Source organism: Acinonyx jubatus, chromosome C1, assembly GCF_027475565.1.
Source record: "Acinonyx jubatus isolate Ajub_Pintada_27869175 chromosome C1, VMU_Ajub_asm_v1.0, whole genome shotgun sequence".
NCBI classification, from domain to species: domain Eukaryota; kingdom Metazoa; phylum Chordata; class Mammalia; order Carnivora; family Felidae; genus Acinonyx; species Acinonyx jubatus.
Window position 1 is genome coordinate 164,645,943 of NC_069381.1, and position 18,016 is coordinate 164,663,958.

The window sequence follows — 18,016 nt, forward strand, 5'->3', positions numbered from 1 at the left end:
GGAAAGGGGCTCTGTCATAGCTTTGTTACCACTCCCCTCAAAATTCTGTGACAGAGTCGTAGATTAAAAATGGCCAGTCTTTGCTCTTTTTCACATTGAAAAGTGAATACTGTCCTTCTCCTTGAATCTGGATTGGCCTCCGTGACTTGCTCGATCAGTAGAATGCAGCATAAGTGACATGCTGGGAGTATTGAGACAATTTTGTACTTAAAAAATTTTTTTTTAATGTTTATTTTTGAGAGAGGGAGAGACAGAGCATGAGCAGGGGAGGGGCAGAGAGAGAGGGAGACACAGAATCCAAAGCAGGCTCCAGGCTCTGAGCTGTCAGCACAGAGCCCGACGTGGGACTCGAACTTGTGAACCAAGAGATCATGACCTGAGCCAAAGTCAGCCGCTTAACCAACTGAGCCACCCAGGTGTCCTGAGACAATTTTATAAGAAGCTTTTTGACTTTCACCCAGGCCTCTTGAAGTACTCTCTGTCTAGGAGCCCTGAGTTACTATGTAATTGCTTGAGACCACATAGCTGGAGAGGCCATGTGCAGGTCCCCTGGTAACTGTTCCAATAGAGTTCATACTTCTAGCCATCTCCATCAAAGCACACATGTGAGTGAAGCCATCTTAGGCCTCCAGACCAGCCTCCCCCACCCACTGAGTATTACCAACAGACTTCATATTGATGCCTCCAGGAATAGAAGAAAAGCCCAGCCAAGCCTGGCTGGAGTTCTTGACCCCTGAAATCATGATATAATAAGATGGTTGTTATTTTAAGCCACTAAGTTTTGGAGTAGTTCATTAAGCAGCAATAGATAGATAACCAGGACAAATAGTGACATATTGATCTTTACACTTAGAATGAGGTGGAAGAAAAAAAAAAGGGGGCTGATGGGAAAACGGGTTGGAGTGGAACGGAAGGAGATCACAAATGCCTTGGACACAAATGAAAGATGGGTTAGGGATTTAGAAGACTTTACAGCAGGTTAAAAAAAATCAGAATCACAAATTTTTATCAGGCTACTACTATGATTGGCCCGACTTCTTAGGGATTCAGAGGGAAAAGAGCAGTAAAGTCTTGCATCGTGCAGATGCTGTGAACAGTAATGAATAAACATGACAAATAAAAATGCTTCCAATAAGAGCTGAAAATGCTAAATACGTAAGGAGCAATCTTTGCACCTTCTGAAAATCGTTCATCAGATGATTTCAAATTGGAGGTGTCTCAGGAGAAACGAACTTTGAAAACACAAACAGATTTTTATTTTTTGTACTTTTATTGAAAAGGTACATTTAAAAAAATACACAGACATTTTACCATTTACAGATTGCAGATATAGATGCTCTAAAAGAGTTCACTCTATTTTGTTGTTTTATGATGCCTCTTGCCCCTGATACCACAAACATTCCAGTCTTGTTGATATCAGTTTAGAAAGGGGGGGCATGGGAGCGAGACCTGCAACATATTCAGTGAACAGAAAGACAAATTGTTCAATTATAAATTTTTTTTTTATCTTCTGTACATTATTGCATTAGGGAGCCACAAAATTATGTAGCATCGTTAACAAATGAAAACAGGTTAAAAATGAAGAAGATAATTACGTAGAAATACATGGATTCATTGTCTCCTTGCAGAATGCACAAGAGGTGCAAGAATGTGCAATTGAGGAAGCTCTTTTTCTGGTTGTATACATTTGCTTAGCAACTCAAACTCGTGAGGAAGCTACAAAATAAGTTAAACAAAAATAGCAAACAGTAATTATAGCTATGTTATATGGCTTTCTAGTTCTTTTCAATATCACCAAATGAAACGTGAAATAAAGAAAATACATTATCTTTTGTTCTCTTAGAGAGAATTCAAGCTACTTTGCTTCCTAACATTTACACAGCGACTAAAAAAATGTTGAATTCAGACAAGAGATACAGATCTAGTACTACACAGGATACAACAGTACTTGGGTCTAAAACAGTACACAATCCCTGTCAACAATAGTACACCATGAAGGAAAACGTTGTGATCCGTTGGTAAGATGGGATCCACAAGCAAGCACTTGTGTTCACCTATTTTTGTTCCACACTAGAATGTGCTCAGTTGGATTCCAGAGTTATTTACAGACGTGGGAGGAAGACCCTAGTTTTCAAGTCTGTCAGGAAAAGATTCCTTATCGTTTCTAAGCCAGATCACACCCATGGGAAAATAGAGGATGGTATATAGATATAGATATATATTTTTTTCTGACCAATACATTTGCAAGAAACCAAATATCTCAGATACACAAATCGAGGTCGGCAGGGGTTGGGGGGGGTGGAGAACGGGGGGACAAAGCCTGTGCTGCTCAGATCCCTAATTTCGGGAGCGGTCCCTAAAAGCACTCTGGAGCCTAGTGATTTCTTAGTCTTTGGAGTCGGGGCCGGGGTGGCGCGCCGCGGGGCGGGCGGGCTGCGGTCAGTAGGGCGCGAACAGGATGGAGGCGGGCGTGGCGCGGATGGGCCCGTGGCCCGGCCGCAGTAGGGCGGGAGGTATGGCCGGCGCCTGGAACAGCGACGCCGACGGCCGGGGCGGCAGCGACAGCGCCGACGACACCGCCGCCGCCGCCGCCAGGGGCGACGACAGGAAGGCCGGGGCCAAAGGCTTCATCATGTCTTTCTGGAATGCAAGTTTTGCCTAGTGGAGGGAGAAAACCAGGGACGGGGTGGGGATAGTGTGTTGGGTGAGCGACATGGACGTTGAGAAGTCACATTATAAAAATCTTTACTCTCGGAAGTCAAGAAATTAGGTTCACAAAGCTGGTTGCAAAGGCTCTGGGCGTACCTTTACTTTGATCTGTTTCCATTTCAGCTCTTTTTTGGGGGCCTTTGCCCCTGGGCCCCGAGGACACGGAGGACACCGGAGGGCCTCTCTGAGTAGATACTAAAGCTATTTTATGCCGCTTCTCACAAAGAACAAGCAAACATACCCAGAAGGTTTCCTGCTTAAATAATGGAGCTCAGTTTAAAATTTTAAAATTCTGACTTGTCCTAAACCACAGTGCAGCCTTGAGAGGGTTGTTTTGTTTTGTTTTTGAGAATATGCGTGACCTTTCACTTCTCTTTGAAGAGCCGCACAGGGTGAGCTAACTGGGGTTCAAGACATGAGGGACTCGTTAAAAGTCATGAAAACAGTCAGTTTACACCCCTCTCTCTGGCCACTTAAAGGGCGATCCCTGAAAAACTGCAACCGACTCAAATTTCTGTCGTTGGAAATGATTGTAAGTGCACCAGAAACGTTCTCTATTTAAAGGAACCCCAAGGTGGAACCTTCTTATAAAGTCAGAAATCAATCCTTAATTTCTCTCTTTTGCAATCAGGAGAAATCCTTAATTTCTCTCTTTTGCACACTGGATTTGTTTAATGCAGGTAACACCTGCTTGCAGCATCAGATGGAGGCTTTGCAGAAGCTGGGAGCATCGCCTCCAGCTGGCCAATCCGGTTTCAACCTCAAATGGAATGCCACACTGGGCTAAATCCCAGGGAGATTATGAAATCCATCCATCTGGGTATTTATATGACATCTATTGCTGGCGCCCCTGGGTATTTTTGCAAAGAAAGTGAAAACAACACATATTGAGAGCAGGTAGGACAGGCTGAATACCAGCATGCCTGCTAGACAAGGAAAGAGAGTAATATAAACACTCACTTTAATTTCTGGAGGCAGGGGCACGTGGGGGTGGAGAGGGGAGATGGGGGAGGGGGAAGAGGGAGAGCCCTCTAGAAAGGAAGAAGGCATTAAATGGAGTTTTGTTTTAGGAAAGCAAGCCCTCTTCCCAGGTACAGCCCATTCCAGGATTCCTCAGGCATTACTTGTTTTTGTTCCTGAGCCTTTATTTTTCTTTATAAGCTAAAGAAGGCAGCCTTTTGGAAAAGGTTCCTGGTAATGAGTAAGGGATTAGCTTCTAAAGAGGTTCAGTTTCTCTTCTGTAAAGAAGCTTCCTTCAAGGTGCCCTACAGCAGGGACTAAGCAGTTCATCCTAAAACTTCTGTCTGTGAGGGCTATTTAAATTCAAAACCTTTCAGGACCAATTAGTCGCTAGATCCTCCTAAACCACAGTCCCTGCCCAAGCCAGCAAGGCAAACCCACAAAACAGGTGAGCAGGTGAGGTGAACTTACTGCTAAAATGCTCGGGCTCCGCTGGAGTTTGTTGTAAGGGCTGTATTTCGGCTTCAGTGGCTTCCCTGCAACTCGATCCTTATGCCTTCGGCTAGAAATGTGCTGAAAACAGTTTGATGCATTAGCTGAATCTAAATGTGAGCTTTATTCCACGTAAAATATAACTCCTAGATAGAGATAGCTGGTCACTCCATTCCTGGTTCTAGGTCCACAGTTCCAAGGTGGTTTGAATAAGATCACTGTGCTCTTGAAATTAAGACTTGCTCCCCACTCAATTTTTTTTTAATGTTTATTTTTGATAGAGAGAGATTGAGAGCACAAGCAGGGGAGTTTCAAAGAGAGAGGGAGACAGAGGATCTGTGGGCTCTGTGCTGGCAGTAGACAGTCCAATGTGGGGCTCAAATTCAAGAATCATGAGATCATGACCTGAGCCAAAGTTGGACGTTTAACCAACTGAGCCACCCAGGTGCCCTCCCTGCACCCCACCCCCCCAATTGTAATGCCTCTATTCCTTTCCTTTCTCTGTAGTACTTACCCTGCTTTGCCTGTTGTTACTGCCATGACTAATGAATCTGTCTCCATAAACAGATTTTGGGTCTTTGAAAGACAGGCTGAACATCTTGCCTTCCAGAAGTTCCTGCTTGACTACAAGCTCCAGATGACTGCTGTGCTTATCTGTCCCTAACACCTATCCTGGATCTGACTTACAGTAAAAGTACCCACTTTTGTGGGTAGGTAAGTATTTGGTGCTTTTTCTTTCGCTAGCATCTGCATGTTGTATCTTGTGTGCCTCATATAAAGGTTAGTAAATTTATCTGTGAGCATAGTGAGAACCATTACATAGATTAGATACAAAATCAAGTGGTGACCCAAACAACAGTGGATACTAATTCATTCAGGATACATTACCTGTTTGAGTTGAATTTCTGAATTAACATGAACATCACAGATTTCACAATGAAATGTCTTATTTTGTAGTCCTGACCCCTTACTGCCATTCTGCATCTTTAATCTTGATCCAGGTCTAGGATAGGACTTAATTGGACCAGCCCCATTACGAGCTTCCACCATGGTCTTGTGTTTAGATCCTAAAACAGAAAGAGACATATGGTAAATAGCTATTGAAGAACAGAATACATCTATGAACAGCTCTTTGTTTTCTTACCCTTGAGAAGTTTATCTTCAGGATGAATTTCTCATTGCTTTTTTTAAAAAAATAATCATTTTAATGCTGATTACAAACATTTTTTATTTATTATAAACAATAATGCTGCTTATTGGACACATTTTCATTGTAAAAAATGGGAAAACATGAGTCCATTAGAGGGAAAATATGGAAAATATACAGAAGCATAAAGAAAATAAAGATTCTATGTTTTCACCACTCAGAGATTACCACTGTTATCATTTTAGTTAAAAAAATTTTTTTTTTAACATTTTACTTATTTTTGAGAGAGCACAAGCAGGAGGGAGGGACAGAGAGAGGGAGACAGAATCTGAGCAGGCTCCAGGCTCTGAGCTGTCAGCACAGAGCCTGACACGGGTCTTGAACCCACTAACCGTGAGATCATGACCTGAGCTGAAGTCGGACACTTAACTGACTGAGCCACCCAGGTGCCCTTCAGTTTAGTTTTTTATTCAGGTTTTGTTTTGCTTGTATATTAAAGGTATATATTTTTTTCAAAATTGGCATCATACTAGTTAAATATCCTGAAAATTTCACATAGCAAATCATATACTTTTTAAAATAATTACATTAAAATTTTTTTTAACGTTTATTTATTATTGAGAGACAGAGAGACAGAGCGTGAGCATGGGAGGGTCAAAGAGAGGGGGAGACACAGAATCTGAAGCAGGCTCCAGGCTCCGAGCTAGAGCCCGACACAGGGCTCAAACTTACAAGCCACAAGATCATGACGTGAGCCGAAGTCGGACGCTCAACTGACTGAGCCATCCAGGCGCCCCATAAAGTAATTACATTTTAATGACTGAGTAATATATACTCTCATATTGGGTTCCTATAGTTTATTCGACCTTTCCCTACTGAGGGACTTTTAAATTGTTTCCCCCTTTTTTTCCTAAGTGTGTTGCAGTGAACATTGTGCGTAGATATTTATCTTCATCTCTGTCACTTCATCATAATGAGTTTTGGGAAATATTAGATGCTTTTGAGAAAATAAAGAACAGAATAAGTTTTATCTTCAACTTGCTTTAAGCTTTTGCCTGCTGTTTCCAAAGTTATCATATCATACTTTTCTTAAAATCAGTCTTTTGAATCAAAAAAGCGGAGAAGACGTTGAACAAACCCAACGTTTGAACAACAAAAGATATGGTATTCTGAAGGGAAAGGTTGGTTTTGTTACAAACATTATTTAAATTCAAACGATAGCTGCTAACCTGTGTTGTGTGCCTCTAGCTGTGACAGGGAGTTCACAGCCACTTTGCATAGTGAACAATACAGTAATTTTTTGGCTTTTTCTTCTTCTGATTCAGGAACGGTACAGGTACCGGGAGCTCCATTCGTGCTCTTTGAGGGAGAAGTGGCTGCTCCAGGTGGCAGGGGTGTTGTGCCTGATTTGAGGAGAAATGAGCCACCTTCAGAGCTTGATGGCTGACTGGAACTGTTGACTTTTAACTTCCCTTTATCTTCTAAGAGAGACACAGAAAGATCGTATTAAAGCTTCGTACATGGTATAAACACAGACAAATTAATGTAAAAGGAATTAAAACTAGAAATTTGATTGTTAGGTGTAGTTTTAATCTCCAGATTGAAAAATAGCTCCATGCCATCAATTTCCAATATCAGCTCACCCCAAGAATATGATGACTTATGAAACATGACTTTTTTCTCCCACTGGCAGCAGGTAACTTTCTGATAGCCTTCGGTTGTAAATTATGCTCCAGAGAGGTCTTTAATATATAGGAAAACCAACTACCTTCCAATATGGTTACATGATATGATGGTAACATGAAATAAGTCATTAGTCAATGGTAGTTTCATATGACTATTCATGCTTTAATTAGTACATAAATATAAAGCTAAAACTAAATTTTTATACCAAGTTAAAATTTTAACATTGGGGTGTTGGGGTATAGGTGAGGGAAGACATATGGTTAATTTTGGTTATGATTAGTTAAGTTTTTGCTGCTCTTCGAATGGCAAAGTGATTTATCTAAAATACAAGATGCAAAGATTTCATTCATTGTACTTAATACTGCCAGTCTAAATTATAAGATTTTTCTTTTAAGTAAATTCTACCGCCAACGTGGGGCTCAAACTCATGACCCTGAGATCAAGAGTTGCATGCTCCTGAGTCAGCCAGCCATCCCTAAGTCATAAATTCTAAGTAATGACATTAACCAGAAGCACAATAATGAGGATTAGCCAAATCATTTACAGATATCTTGGCATTTTGATCATGTAGCTACTAAATGCTTACAATTCTCAAGGCCCATGGTGCAAGCTATAAGAAGGATCAGAGTGACTTTAACAGAATCTAACTCGTCGGGGTTCATTTGCTATTCAACACAGGTTCTATTCAGTGGCCCCTTTGGGAAAGAAACTGGAACTTCATAGGCAACAGCCCAATCCATCACACATGTAAGCTGAGTAGAGCCGGTGCTTTTAGAAAATGTTTATAGATACGCTGATAAACTCGTATTAAGAGAAGAAGGAAATGAAAACTAACACTTATTTGTTAATTGCCTTAGCTAACTTGGAACTGTGTACCATGGGCCTGGATCACCAAGAGGGAAGGAGTGAGTAGGGGAACAGCAACCTGATAGTGTGTGTCTGTTCTGCATATGGGGCAAAGCCAGCACTTACATATACACCAAAAATACCAGCAGATCATATTTCTATGTGTTTGATTTAGGTATCGACAGTTCATTTCCATCCTTTTCCTGCATTGGATCCATCTGGGTCAAGACTAGCAGATTCTATAGCTGAATTCCAGATCTGGATGGTGTTTGGAATAAGTGAATGCTCAGATCTCTTTTTATCCTTGGGTTTCACAATCTATATATTCCTTTCCAGCAAGTTTATTAAGACTTCAGGATGCCATAAAGTATGATGGAAAAGATCTTAGACTTTTACTAAACAGACCTCCACAGTATGAGAGAAGGGACTAAAATCAATCTTCCTAAATGGTAATACTAAGTAAATTAGATTGAAGATTATTTCTGGCTTAGAATTCCCTCACCTATAAGGATCCCTTAGATTGATTTTCCAATTTTATAGAATTCACAAAGCAGTGAAATAACAGTAATCTTAACATTTGCTCCTATGGAATTACTCTGTTTCTTGTGATGGAAACTTAAATTATTGCATGGTAAAATCTTTTCATATAAATTTGACCTAAGGAATCTGACCTGTTTTAGTCATTTACTCATTCTCTCTCTTATTCATATTTATTTTATTGTCCCTTATATTGGTCTCCCTCATATGTTCTTACAGTTTTATAGAACGGTACAACTTACAAAGTGCTATCACTTACATTATCTTATTATCTCTCATAACAAACTTGTGAAATAGGTACGGCTGAAAATAACTAGTCCTATATTGTTTTTTTAATTTTTTAAAGTTTATTTATTTATTTTGAGAGAGAGAGAGGAAGAGAGAGAAATCTCAAGCAGGAGCTTGATCCCACAAACTGTGAGATCATAACCTGAGCCTAAAACAAGACACGGACACTTAACCAAGTGAGTCACCCAGGCATCCCAGTCATTCCTATCTTAAAGACGAGAAAACTAAGGCTCATCAAAAGTGAATAATGTCCCACAGATTGGTAGGTGGCATAAATGAGCATGATGTTTTCTCTAACTATTCACTGGGTAGTGTACTAATCTTCCTGCACAGAGGGTGGACTTCATATGGCATTAACATTATAAAAGGCATATAATGGTCACTGGAGATGTGATAAAGTCTTGCTTTGTTTAGTTTTAAGGCATATTTGCCTTAAATGAAAATATCTATCCTCTTCAACAAATTATTCAGGTTACATTGAGAATATGGACAAAATTATTTTTTTCCTCTTTATTCCTATTTCTTTAAGAAAAATTAAACAGATTTCCTTTCTGTATCTCCTTTTCAGAAGAGGTCATTTATTCATTAACAAATGAATATTAGCAAAATGCTAATTACTGACAATGTGCTAGACACTGAAGAGAATAGTAAATAAAGTAGGTATAGACTTTAAGAAAATTAAAGGTTAGCAGGGGAAATGAGATAGTCATTCAGAGATCTCTAATTTATGAGAGCTTGGAGCAGGAAGTGATTTCTTCTGGTTAGGAAGAAAGAGACATTCTTCATAAAGGAAGTGATATTTTGGCCAGATTTTGCAGGTGAGATTTAGATAAGAATAGAATAAGGTGAGAAAGAGTAGGAAGTGAATGCTTACAGGTGGAAACATAAGGAAATGCTTAGGTGTTGGAAAACTTGGGGTTTGCTTGAATACCTACTAGTTCAGCATAGATGATGGCAACAGGTGTAGTGAGAGATATTATAAAGGTGAATTGAATCAGAAGGTAGAGAATATCTTAAAACTAGTAAAATGGATGCCAAGGGAGGCCATTTTCCTTTAAAAATATTAAGACATATGGTATATTTAACATTTACATAAATTATGTTTTAGTTTTTATCCTCTAGGTAGGCCAGAGTCTTAATCTTTGTGAATAGTAGGTATCAATTTTGCTTTGACAATGTGTAAATGGTTCCATCATATTGAGGAAATTCTGCCATTGGATTGAGACTAGCTAGTTAATGAAATAGATCCTAAAACCACTAAGCAATACTAGATTTAAATTTTGGCATTCTTTCTGGATGTGTAAATTTATAAGCTTTGAAGCCTAATTTTATTATTTCTCATTTTGTTTTATATTTTTATCAAAATCCATTATATTATTAATTCTTTATTTATTCTATATATTATTCTTTCCTTATTGGCATTTTTAAAGCCTCCTTATTTTGTGTATTTGGAAGTTTAATTAATGTATTGTTTACTTCTGTTTCTTTTAATAAAGATGCATGTCATCTGGAACTTCTGGTTAATATGAATTCTATTTTCAAGTATTCCCTCACCTAATGTTAATTAGCAGGTTCTTCTGACTGTCTTCATTATTTTCTGATTACTTAAACGCCTTTTTAAGATTTCATCCTACAGGACTGGGAAGCAAAATTTGCTTAGCTACATCAGAATTACCCTTTGTAACAAATGTCTGTAATTTATGCATCCAAGTGAATTTAATTCTTCAAAGTGGCGATCCACATTGATTCCCTTATTTTCCAAAGTTCTAAGCATTTTGAAAACCTCTCGTTTTGGAACTGTTTTCATATCTACTTGATAAACCATGTGAAGGAAATCAGTCTTCACTATTTATTTATCATAGTTATTTTTTACAACAAAACTTTACTCAGGTTAACCCACCTATTCCTCAAACTTAGCACTATATTCCTGAAACACAGGCTCAGGGGACTAATAAGCTAACACAGATGATGAAAAGAACGTGGGAATTCTTTATTTTTAAGTTTATTTTTATTTATTTGGAGAGAGAGACAGAGAGCAAGCAGGGGAGGGACAGAGAGAGAGGGAGACAGAATCCTGAGCTAGCAGCACAGAGCTAACAGCACAGAGCCTGCTGCGGGGCTGTAACTTACCAATTACAATATCATGACCTAAGCCTAAATCAAGAGTTGGATGCTTAACTGACTGAGTCACCCAGGTGCCTCAGTACATGTGAACGTCTAAAAGCAGTTTTCAGAAACTAATCCTGTTGGTAACAAGAAGACTCATGTCCATATATAGGTCTTAATTTAAAAACAATCAAAATAGTATTCTAACTACATTATAGATCAATATATATATATTTTTGCAGTGTAACTTTGGAAGCTATAATCCAATTTTTATGAGTCTGCTTACAAGGTTTAATCTTCAGCTTAATATTATTAATATAAGTTTTTTCTAACCAGGTTTCAATGGTTTAATAATAGATACATGATTTACACAATAAATGTATGCTCAATGTAGAAAATAAAGTCAGACAAAAAAAAAAAAAAGAAAAGAAAAATCACCCATGATTCCATCACCTATAATAAGTCAGCAAAGTTTTCTGTAAACATATTAAGCTTCGTGGGCCATATTATTGCAGCTACTAAGCTTTGCTACGATAGCAGGAAAGCAGCCACCAGTATGGCTGTGATCTAACAAAACTTTATTTACGAAAGTAGGTGAGCACACTAGATTTAGCTCTCAGGTAGTAGTCTGCCAACACTTGACCTAGATTATTAAAATGATACCTGTTACTTCACAATTTATACAATACTACATGTGAATAGATGGAAACATGCTGTAACTCACATTTTTCAAATGGCAATAAATCAAGAATATCTTTCCATGTCAGTAAATGTAGAATTGGATCATGATTTATAACAAATGATATTTACCTATATGGATGTACTATAATTTATCTAAATAATCTTTTGTTATTTGGGTTACTTCTGGTTTGCACTCTTACAATGTTAAAAAGATACTGAATGGGAGTTTGGTTGCCTCAGAATGAAGGACATGACCCTAACTGAAAGCAGTTCGCATCAAATATCTCAGCATCTTAGAGAAAGTCCCCAAGAGACCCCCAGACACATACTTGTAGCATTTATAAGAAGCAGTAAAACTTATCCTGCTACCAACATCCTATCATGCACTTCCCTAGACTATATAAGGATTGGAGGACTCACCGGCATCATGAGCTTCTGTCCTGGTTAGATGTTTCTGAATCTAGTCAAAGTGGTAAAGCCAGAAGTGCATGTAAGAAGAGACACTGGCATCTCATTTTCTAGTCTGGCAACTTCTGACCTTAGTGATCCACCCCTCATCCCAGGTGAAGTAGGGGATAGGAAGGTTGGGGCAGACGAGCTGGAGCTGAAGGACCTGTAATCTCAGTTTGGCATGTCAAGGTTGGATGCGTTTTCTTAGGGTCAATAGGGCATCTTGAAAGGTGGTCAGGCTCGAGCTCTGTTATTGGTACCTGACACAAAAAAGCTGATCACTAGGATGCTGGCAGTAAGAGGCTGAGGAGTGGAGCTCTGGTGTTAGGAGCTGAGGAAGGACTGAAAGACCCGCACGAAGACCTTACACATGGTCCTCGAGCGACAGAGACAGGGCATCTGGACACCTGCCATGCAGAGGGCATCAATGATTGTCGTTAAGCACAAAAACATTGGCCCTTCTTTTATCTTCATTTATCTTCTCTAATGCCTTCTCCTATCCCTAACAATTGGAACGGGCAAGAACTAGAAATTATGGGTTGAGGAAGAAGAGAAGAACACACTATGGCCTTTCCCATGGTCCAACCTGAGCCAGGAAGAAGGAAGTGTTCAGCTGGATAAAGAGCCTAAAGTTTCAATAAGACGAGACTTTCTGATATCTGATAATATTTCTGAGGAGTGAGAAAGGGATATTCAATAGAGTATACTGGCAATCATATTTGCACTCCACTGAATTCATATATTCAGTAAATCAGTTTTATAAATAGTACTGCGTATAGACATCTTTGCATACTTGCCCAATAATTTCCTTAGGACCTAAACCCTGAAGAGGACTTACTGGCACAAAGAGCATGTTTTAACTTGTAATGCACGTTGCCAAACTGCACCCCAGAATGGTTCACAAACTAATGCTCTTAGAGCTCTCTGTCTGTAAGAGGGTGCCAGCTTCCCTGTACCTTTAACCAGCCTAATTATCCACTGCCTTTGCCAATCTGACAGATAAAATACAGTACCTCATTGTTAACTTGATTTTCATTTTTTTTTATATAAGGGGGTTGGATATCTTTTCATTAGATTAATAATGATTTGTGTTTCAAAGTAATTTAAAAAAATTCTTAATTCTGAAAGGGAACAAACTCTTGAACTAAATACATTTTTGAGATTTAAAAAATTTTACCCTTAGTAAGAAGTAAACTTTACCATAATAACAAGCTTTCTCTTACACACAACTAGTTATGTTGTTTGGAGCATGGTTCTTAGAAGTTGAATTCAGAGGCTCAATACTATTTAGGGAAGTTTACTTTTATGTAAAGCAAAAAATTAGCCTAATGATTGCTCCGGGCAGTTATATCTGACAGTGAGAGTAGTAGTAACAATAGTAATCCCAAATCAATAGCTGACACTATTTCAATACTCACTGTAGCCCAAGCACTGTGTTAAGAACTTATATTCATTATCTCATTTATTTTTCACATATACTAATATGGTAGATAATGTTCCTATCTGTACCATTTAATTTCCTTTTTTGCTTATATACTTATGTAACTTATATACTATAAGGTACATAAAATTTAATGAATTTCTTCATATGTATACATTTGTTGAAACAGAAGATGTATGGGAAATATAAGATACAAGATACTGATATCTAAGATATACAGATGTTTCCACCATCCTAGAAATCTCCCTTGAACTCCCAATCAGTTGGTGTTTGCACTCCCTCCAAAGGTAACCACCATTCTCATTTCTATTGACTTAGATCAGTTTTGCCTATTTTTGAACTTCATAAGAGTGTAATCACACAATATGTATTCTTTTGTGTTTGGCTTCTTTCACTCAACATTATGTGTATCAGATTCATCCATGTTGTACATAGAAGTTTGTTTTTTTCGAATTGCTGAGAGTATTCCATTGTATGACTGTGCCACCATTTATTCATTTTAGTATTGATAAACATTTGGAATATTTTTAGTTTTTGGTTATTCTTATATATGTTTTTGGTAGACATAAATACTCATTTATGTCATATATATATATATATATATATATATATATATATATGGGAATAGAATTGCTGGGCCATTAGATGGATAGATCTAATTTATCTGCCTATCTATCTATCTATCATCTATCTATCTCTATCAATATATATCTAGCTTTCAAAGATTCTGAAATGGTTTTCCCAAATGGTTGTACTGATTTATATTCCTACCAGCAATGCATGAGAATTCCAGTTGTTCTGCATCATCTCTAACACATGGTATCAGTATTGTGTATTGTTAGTCCTTTTGGTTGTAGCCATTCAGGTGGAGGTGTAGTGGTGTCTTATTGAATAGGTTTTCATTCATATTTCCCTACTGACTAATGGAATTGAACACCTTTGCCTATTTTTATTGGTTGATTACATACCTTCTTTGGTGAAGTGCTTGGTCAAATCTTGTGCTCATTTCCCACCCCCGCCCCCAACTTGAGAAAAGTGCTCGGGAAACCAAGGACACAACTTTAACAGAATTATTCTTTGTACTTTCTGAGGTCACCAAAGTATACTGCTTGTCACTTCTTTGTACAATTACATTTTCCTTTTTATACTTAATATTTCACTAGAAGGAACTAGCAACAGAGGCATGCAGTGAAAGGACTGCGGGTCATAAGCTTTCCTATATTCACAAGCACTTTGTCCAACATCTCATTATTATTGCAAAAAACAAAGCAATGCCCACATTACTGCTTAACACTCATTAAACCAAGTTAGCTCACTTTGATAAGGAATTCTGAAATCGTTCTCCTCTGTTTTATCTTCCCATTTTCTGAATAATGAGAAATTGATGGGTGTCAGCCACAGTAAGTACTTTCTTACTAGTTATGCAGTCTTGAGAGAGATGAGGCTAAAAAGCCGACAGGGCTCTGTATCAGACCAAAAAAACCCCAAAACCCCAAATCAAATAATATTGCAAATCTGTAGGTTTGTCGATTGGTGTAACTGTAGAAGTCTTCCTAACTCCTTGCTTCATTTGTCCTCTCCTTATCTACACGTTTGACACAGTAAAAGTGACGGAAGCCACCAACTGATGACAGATATTTTAAAGCTCAAAGTGGAGTGCATTAAGATAGTTAATGGATTCTGGAGGGGAGGGGGTAGAAAAGGCAGCAGCACACAAACTACAAGATGAGCAAGCCAGTTTGGTACCTTGGAGTTCTTTGCTAAACAAAATGTAATAAAAGATGGACAGATGCTAGCACATCACTCTATTGGTGGATGCACAAAGAAAGGGATATTCATTTGTAGTATAGCAGGACTGCACTAAAAGAGCACGAAGGAAAGACCAACCCTGCAGATAACAATCAGATACAGCAGTCACTCTACCTCCTTTTGTTTATTAGATGTTTTCCTGGAATGTATGTGCAAAAAGACCTTGAACTATTTGAATGCACTATTTAAAAGATTTTTTTTTGAAACAGAGTTCTTTTGGCAATGCAATAATCCCATACCCTTATTTTAAAATTCTATGATCTTACGGATTAGATTTGCTTAAATTAGAAACATCTATAGTGAAAAGTTATGTACCTGAAGAACATGTCAATAAATCAGACAAATGGGAAAAAAGTGATCCTATTAAAGGGAAGAAACACAGCCAGTCAGCTTCCCCATGGAAAATGTATCCTTCTTAAGTTCCCTACTGATATCACCAACCTCTTATTAGCAAATGTCTAGTCTCCCATTTTGTAGAGAAATGAGGAAGCTGAATGAGTTTGTCCCTGATGTTACATTTTCTTCTGTCTGCACCTATTTTCTTTACATCTCTGAGGAAGAGGTATATACTTCCACCTGTCTCTCTATCTTTTACATTTCTTCTCTCTTTCCTATAGTTTTGGCTACTTTCTTTGTACTAGGTTCTTTCTTTCTGTTTACAAAATGCTGAAAACTCCATGTTCCAACAGTCATTCCCTGACTTGGTTCATTGCTGGAGTGTTCCACTATCTTCCCTCTGGTGCAGGACTTAAGTGGTCATGGGATGTGGTTCTTCCACTTCCTTTCTTCCTGTTTATCCTTACCTTCCTGCAAAACCCATGGTGTCTCTCCAGTCTTCCCGTGTATTGGGTACAAGTCCCTTCCTGAAATGCTTTTCCCCCTTGATGCCCACAAACACTGGCCTTGCCTGGTTCTCTAAGCTTACTCTAGGTCCCCTTCACCAGCTCCTGTTCTTTTGCCTGCCCCTAAGTGTTGGCATGCCTCAAGACTGCACCCATGTCCTCTTTTGGGTGTTATATGATCTAATTCATTCCAATAACCTCTTCTAGCACATTGACATAGATTCCTAAATCCATAGGTGAAATCTCTACATTCCTCACAGGTTCAAGATGTTTTGCCCCTAATAGTCTGTGGGACATCTATTTTTAGATGTTTCACGCATATTTCAAATTCAACATGCCTGGTACTGAATGAATGATATGTTCCACATAAGGGCCCTTCCAAGCAGTCCCCATTCTAATCAATGACATTACTAGTTGTATGTCAGGCCTGTCATCAATAACTCTTGAATTCTTCCTTCTCTTAGCTTCTATGTGTAATAAATGGCCTAAGTTTATTGATATTATCTTCTAAATATTTCTTCTATCAGCCTTATCCAGCAGACATTGACTCAGCATCTACTGTGTGCCACTGCTTCATTTTAGGCCCTCAATATTCACTGTGGATTACTATAAAATTTCTTTCTAGATCATACTACCTCTAGTCCCCAAGCCCATCTCCTCTCTTTTCCCCTTCCGTATGTTCTCATAATCCTCTTCATATAATTATATGTTGACCTTGCATTAACTGTCATTTCTTCACAATTAAAATTATTACCAGGATAGAGAGATTCTTGAGTCCTACAACAATGCCCTAATTCATCTGTGTGCCCAGTGTACAGAAAGCCATTGGTGGGCAATAATATGATGAAATAAGGAATGTTAAATTCATGCAGTGCCTTTTAGCTTCACAAATAAAAATAGTAGAAATTCACTGTTAATGGCCAAATCATAACCAGTGAAATAAACATAGATAGAACAGATATTTCCACTACTGATTATATAAAATACTTGTATCATTGTTGCTGAAGATATATATATGCAATCAATATTTAATGTCATTTGAGGCTGAAACAATTCTCTTAAGAATACATCCTTGAGATGTACTAGGACAGAGTCATAACAACAAGTACATGTGTCAGGTCAAATTTTTTGATTTGATAAAATGAACAAATCTATAGATTTTATTATCTCCTTTATTAGGAATCCTACATAAACCTGCATATAAATAATAAGCATGAAGCACACGTGAAAACAAATTATCATCAAAGTATAGCCCATCCTCTTTGCAACTAAACTGATACCCTGTCACCATGGCAAGGTTTCAGTCATAGCAACACTATGGTTCTTATGTTGGGAGACTCATGAGATGGTTGTAGCTCAACAACCCACTTTGGCAATGTGGTAAGTAGTCATTAACGAATAACATCACAGTATATTCATTTGAGTTATCAACAATTACATGATTGATATATTTATGCAATAATATTCGTGCAGAAATTTCAAGTACTATGACTTATGCCATTATCTAATTTTCCCCACCCTTTTAGATAATAGATATCCATTACTGAAGGTGTCATTTTGCAGACTTTGTGTCTTACTGAAGATACCATTCATGGCCAACCCAGATCCCCAAGGCACATAACGTTTATGACAGGTGGCCGGAGATTGACCCAGTACTTTTGGAGTCCTCTAGTCACCTATTTAGCTCCTTCCAACTAGACTGCTCATTTAGATTTGATCTGATTCCAGGTGTCCTCAAGCATCGCCCACCATAGAACAGTATAGGCTGGTTTATGTCACAACACCTACTAGGCTAGCTGACTTGCTTTATTAGTCACAGGACTTCTTGTTGGAAAATGTCTGATCTCAATCCCTCACTTGAGGGTGAGCTGCTCAACCACCTTTGGAAACAGAAAGAGTTCTTTATATGGCTTATGCCATTTTGCAGATGTGGAAAACAAAATCGAGTACTTATATGACAAGCTCAGAGACACAAAAAACCAAGAATAGACATGGAAGTTAAAGCTAGTTTTTAAAATTCTC

General features: G+C 38.3%; 1 protein-coding gene across 10 annotated transcripts in view; it reads right to left on the reverse strand.

Moving 5' to 3' along the window:
* Positions 1-1,251: 1,251 nt before the first annotated feature.
* Positions 1,252-18,016, reverse strand: part of ZNF385B (zinc finger protein 385B) — a 313,431-nt gene continuing 296,666 nt past the window's right edge. For all 10 annotated transcript variants that reach the window (XM_027055374.2, XM_027055373.2, XM_027055380.2 and 7 more), the window contains 4 exons: positions 6,538-6,789; positions 5,050-5,228; positions 4,141-4,242; positions 1,252-2,658 (listed from right to left, as the gene is read on the reverse strand). In XM_027055374.2, coding sequence (XP_026911175.1) covers positions 2,440-2,658; positions 4,141-4,242; positions 5,050-5,228; positions 6,538-6,789 — 752 coding nt within the window. In that variant the 3' untranslated portion in view covers positions 1,252-2,439. The remainder of the gene's footprint in view (positions 2,659-4,140; positions 4,243-5,049; positions 5,229-6,537; positions 6,790-18,016) is intronic.